Genomic DNA, 6,000 nt, shown 5'->3' on the forward strand with positions numbered 1-6,000 from the left:
TTTTATAAACTCAATTTCTCCGAGCCTGATGGGAATCAATGCACCAAATTGCCAGCAAACGTCAAACAAAACATGTAATTTTCAAATTCATGTTAATATTATGTTTCACTCCTTATTTTAGAGTTTTTAGAGGCCGTACCTTTTGAAGTGATTGCGATTTTGCATCCTTACCAATGTTAGTAAATTATTGAAGCTGCGTATGACTGTCTTTTTTTTAAATTTTCAAATCAATACTATTGTTCAATTGTATGCAAATGTGTTGAAGCGCTGTATACATCAATATCCTACCAAAAACAGTGAAAATGCATAAAAATCAATCGTTACAATTGGAGCGTCAGGAAATTTGACAATTGAATGAATAATTCAACACCAGAGTAACACAACGATAATTAAGCATCTACATTAAAATTTTTGATGATTTGGTAAAGATCTGATGATCACTTTCTGTCTGGAAGCCTTTCAAAAAATTTGCGTGTATACCAGACACCCTATCAATAATTTATGTCCAGTTTCAGGGTTCAGTTCCACAAATATATGTTGACATCACAATTTTCTAATTTTTGTTCTTTTATCATTATGTAGGCCTCTTCAGACAATCCACGGAGACATGTTTACTTAACTGTTTTACAGTATCTTTACTTATTTACAGTGTACTGGACAGCCTCAAGCATCAACGTCTGAGTGTATCAGACATCCTCAAGCACAAAAAACTCATGGTTAGTTTTTGTAGTTGGCCTGAATTTGTACTTAAGATTCTATAGTTACGTCTAAAATTTTGTATGAACCTAGTATAGAAGACTTTTAGCAAATTCAGTGTACAATTCAGAAACAAATACATATGACTTAATTGAGTATCATCAGTTGAATAAGACAATAAGTTGTATAAGGCTGTTATATTTCATGTTTTAATCAACAGACATCCTTGGCAGAGGCACTTGCAGCCATAAAGACAAAACGACTTGATGTATGCGCACTACTGCTATACATATAACTACAATCTCACTGTGTCCTAATTTATTCAAAGTTTCCCATTTTTGTAGGTCAAGACAACGGAAAATATCCATCCAAAAAAGATGAATAAACCTGAATTAAGAATAACAGCTGGCTGGCTAAGATGGAAAAATGATCGTTACGTCCAAGTTAGAAGTGCAAACGGTGGTGGGACGCGCAAGATAGATATGCCACGCACCAGCATTTACAATCATATCCTGAAGAAATTGCGAGAGTTTTATGAAATGAAAACTCCAGTTAAAAATTGTGTGGGTTTTTTTAGGAAGTAAAATTGGAAAGCCTCTGTGCTCTCCCTCTATATTGGGAGGTAAGCAGTCAATGAGATATAATTGGAAATGTGAATACCTGTACAGATGTTATTGACTTCTTTACCTGTACACGGTCCTTACACTGGTGCCGAAGTGATTAGCACTGATTCTATATTTGAAGACCAATCTGGTCCAATACCGGTCCAATACCGGTTCTGGTCCAATACCGTTGTTACTTTCAACGTCTTAAAATTTGTCAATTTATTTCAAATTTTCTGCAATATTACTGCAGTTAAAGGTTAAAAAAGGGCAGCATCTATGGCTTGCGGAATTTTTCGTGCCGTCTAACAAGATACGTTTGTGCACTTTTACAATTTAAGTAATGATGAGGCAGGTGAAGATGAGACTGGTAATAAGGTGGCAGATATTGAAGGTGAAGCTGGTGATAAAAAGTCAGGTGAAAATGAGGCCGGTAATGAGGAGGTGGGCAAAGAGAAAGATGTGATAGTGGCAAGTGAGAAAAAAACTGACGGGTAATATATTGATGCAAACAAAAATTTTTTTCTAGAATTTTTTTTAGAATCTTGGTCAACTTCTAAGCGATAGAAGTACCACTGCAATAGTTGATTGGATGTCGTTATGAACAATTTTACCCTTTTGCAATTTCAGTACTGTAGGTATGCAATATCCGTTCACTTTTCAATTAGAAACCTTAGATGATGTTAAAGGATACCTGGCTGACAAAAACAAGAACTTCTCGAAAAAGATAATGCGTATAAGTTTGATGAAGAAATGGGATCCGAGTTACTCGACTATGACCGTGAAAAATTTGTGCCTGGTTCTGTTCCTTCGTCAAACTCTACGTTACGTTGAACTGAACGACGTGCCAGCCGAAAAGGGGAGATTTTGCACTGTTGACGCATGATCAAATGTGAGCCCTAAAAGCGATGAATATAACTTGACGCATTTAGTGACTTCATACCACAACTTTTACACTATTCTGTCCACTCAGGACATTTTTGTGAGGGTGTGCAAAGATGCTTACTCATTATCTGTGCCATCACCCAAAACAAAATTGAATATAAGGCATGGGTGAGAAATATGATAAATGATACATACAAGTGTTATGAGATATGATGGAACATTTTTATGAGTGTTTTGAGCTTTGATAGAATAATTTGAAACATACAAGTGTTATGAGATATGATTTATGAATAGATTTCAAATTAAAAAGAGAACTGTGGGGTTTTACAGATTTTATGCATTTATCCATTTATATCATATTTGATACAGAAACTCTCAACTCAAATCCTATTAAGTCGAAAATCCGTTCAACTCAGCATATGTTGAATTTTTTTCCGTCTCCTATGTTATACCATACCGCTACATTTAAATTTATACGTTTTAACCATGCAATTAGTACATTTAGTGAGGTTCAATTCCTTAATAATTTTTGGACGATTTCGTCAATAACACCAACTCGGATTTCGTTTAACTCGTTGATTATTTCTGGTCCAATGAATTGGAGTTGAGCGTAGTCTACTGTACTGTATATCTGAAAAGTTATTCACATTTGAGTGATTCTATAGATTTATTTTCAAAAATCAATACAGTACATCTTTTGATGTGTACAGATTTCATGCTTTCATCCATTTCATTCAGGAAGATTTTAAAAGTGGAAGTATTTTACTCTTCGTGAAATGTAATTCGAGGGTGTCGCTCTTAAGCACCTTGTTAAACAAGCTTTTGAAGGTAATTGGTAGCATACATAGAAAGAAATTTATATTTTATTATGTACCATGGAAGAGTTACTAATTCTTATTTTTAGATATAAAATCAATATAAATATTATTTTCTGAAGATTAAGTTAGTATCTAAGGCATAAAGGTAGTTGCTGGCTTGATGCATAAGACTCTCATCCCTGTGAATAAATTATATTGAAAATGGCAGCCTGCTAGCTCAATGAACGTCATCCAATTTCTGGGGTTGGAATGAAGAAAAACAAGTAACCGATTCAGTGGGCCTGCAATTCACGAGACTTCATTCACTCTCCTAATGATTAAAATACACAATCCTCAGAACAAATCAGTTTTATTTCCATTGTCCGGTTTTACATTAGTCGACGTATATCACCATACAGATCTAATTCTTCCATAAAGGTTTGTGGCATATCCCATCCATTTTGAAGGATCCAAGTCAAAATTACTTCAGCCGAATCATTACTGCACGCAAATTCATTGAGTTCATTGTGAGAGAACATATCTAAATCAATTGGTTTAAAATTGGTCCATGAGGTGCGCACTTCTTCTCCTGTCCTCCATACACTTGAGGAGCACAATTAACATCCTTCATTTTCGAACACGATGATAGTTTCATCTAAGTAGTACATTTTCAAGTTCATGCCGGATAATTTTAGTGAAACAGAACTGGAGAAAATTGTCCTGATTTAAATCATTGGGGCCATACACTTGAGCCCCATCATCATGTCCGTACACAGATTCATCCAGAACTGAGTGCAATTCTGTCGCAACAATCCCCACTATCTCTATTTGCTGATCAGATATGGATGATCTGCATGTTCATCCTTGTGACTTGATCGCAGTAATGCGTGAGTGTCAAGTATTGTCAAATGTTCGCAACCTGGGTCAACACGTACTAAACCAGGCAATCCATCCAATTAATCCACGTAATTCAGATATGAGTTAAATATTGTATCACCATGTCCATTGGTAATATCGACTGTTAGCCAAAGCAATTTCCTACTGAACCCATCAATAGCCCCATGGATGAAAAATCCAAACGGTGGCATTTTGGTCAATATGCACCTAACAGTTTGGACCATGAGTTTGATATGTCCTCCGCCCTAATCTATTCTTCATTCTAGACTCAATGACTTCTCTTTGTATGGTGTCCAATAAATCAAGGACAGTTACCCTGAAAGATTGTAAAAAACATGGTTACACGTGTACATTATAGCTATCGCTTGGAAGTCGCACCAATTTGAGATTCATCATATATGAGCCGTTGAGTGATCATGAATGCGGCACTAGGCGCACCAACCTTTTGACAAGCAAATTGTGTTCACTTCTAAGTGCATTCCAAATGAAACGATAACCCATTCTTCTTCCCGCATGTACAAGTTTGTGTCTAATGGCATTTTCGATATATATGATTAAGCTTTCATGGCACTTTCTTTTCAAACCAAGTTCTGTCATAAGCGCTGGAACTGCCTTGTTCTGAAGAGAGAAAATAAAATTATTCAAATTATCACTAAAGGGGTGAAAGGACGCTACATACGTAGGCCTATGTGACTTAGGGACGAGTGAGGGTCCTAACCGCTTACTCGTCCAAACATCAAGGGCAAGGATCAAACTTCAAAGGCCTTCAATTGAGTAAGCAGGTTTTAATTATACACGGCTTTCCAATTGAAAAAACTACTAACGATCGAATGATTTTGTGTTTAGCCATCATCATTATTTTGATTTCCAATATTTGGTAACCTTGGCGGAAGTATCTTTCTATAGATAGTCGTAATACATGGTTTCGCCGTTCGCTCGGTTTGGTGGAAGGTATCGACAGAGTTGTCACTAGCAGACGGACACGCGTATTGTAAATAAATCGTATCCCGTATGTTACTATATCTCGTATGTCGTATAAGGTCTTACATAGAAACGGAAGTAACAGAATAAATAACAGACATCTGATAAATCGATCGAACTAAAATCATTTTCCTTTCATCTTTTTCAGTTTTCTCCCGACAAGCTTGGTTCGATTACTCACGGATTTTTTTGGAGTGGGGATAGAACCTCATTATAAAAGTGTCTAAAATTAAATTGTGGCATGAATTCTTAGCCTTATCATCAACACAGTTATTGGCAGTCATTATTTATAATCAATTTGTAAGAATCGTGTTTGTCCTTTCTAAAGGATCTTTCTGAAGTGCAATTCATGAGATTCCCAGGCAGTCCCTCCGTTATTACTTTAATCGAGAGAAGCTATGATTTTACTTTGTCAATGTTCGCTGTTTGATAATTGAAAACAACAAAATATTAATTTGATTTTAATTTTAAATATAATTCATTGTTTTGCATTGTTTTTGCTAAAAATGTTTCCTTGAGCTGGTAGTTTAAGTGACATAATAATAAAATCTTATAGTACCGGTTATTGATTTACACGGATCTCTATGTTTCGTGTTGGTTTTATTAGGTTGCATGTATTTCAAGTGAGGACCACAGAAAGGAGAGCCCGAAAATCAGGTCGTTAAGTAGCGGCAAAATTCATGCAGGAGCTGACACGTTACATTCATATTGAATATTTGACATGAATATTTGAGCACCGGTTACTGATATATCTTCATATCATCATCTTTATTTTCCTTTACAATTTCAGTTGCATAAAATGTAAACTCATTATTACGTTTAATACACTAATATGCATAAATACATATTTCAGTGTAAGTAAATAAATATGGAGTTTTTTAAATGAATAAGTGGATTCATTTCACATTATATATAACAGAAATAGAAAGGATGGAACAGTAGGAAGCCAAGGCTTGTAAGAAACTGGCCCCTAACCCTTCTGCAACCCAAGTTTTCACAGCCATACTAAAATCACACAACACAATCACACGACATATTCACAACATAATGAGAGGGACAGAGGGCGCGGCTCGGTTCATGAGCGTAGTGCGGATCAAAGCTCCAATAAAAGTCTATTTTTCCTAAGTGTGGTTCTTTGTTTC

General features: G+C 35.7%; 1 protein-coding gene across 1 annotated transcript in view; it reads left to right on the forward strand.

Moving 5' to 3' along the window:
* The window catches only part of LOC141909685 (17-beta-hydroxysteroid dehydrogenase 13-like), a 146,740-nt gene extending 141,363 nt beyond the window's left edge, over positions 1 to 5,377 (forward strand). Inside the window, exon 6 of the mRNA XM_074800253.1 lies at positions 5,007 to 5,377. Within this exon, the coding sequence (XP_074656354.1) occupies positions 5,007 to 5,085 (79 nt within the window). The 3' untranslated portion in view covers positions 5,086 to 5,377. The remainder of the gene's footprint in view (positions 1 to 5,006) is intronic.
* The last annotated feature ends 623 nt before the right edge of the window (positions 5,378 to 6,000 follow it).

The sequence above is a fragment of the Tubulanus polymorphus genome, chromosome 8, assembly GCF_964204645.1.
Source record: "Tubulanus polymorphus chromosome 8, tnTubPoly1.2, whole genome shotgun sequence".
NCBI lineage: Eukaryota > Metazoa > Nemertea > Palaeonemertea > Tubulaniformes > Tubulanidae > Tubulanus > Tubulanus polymorphus.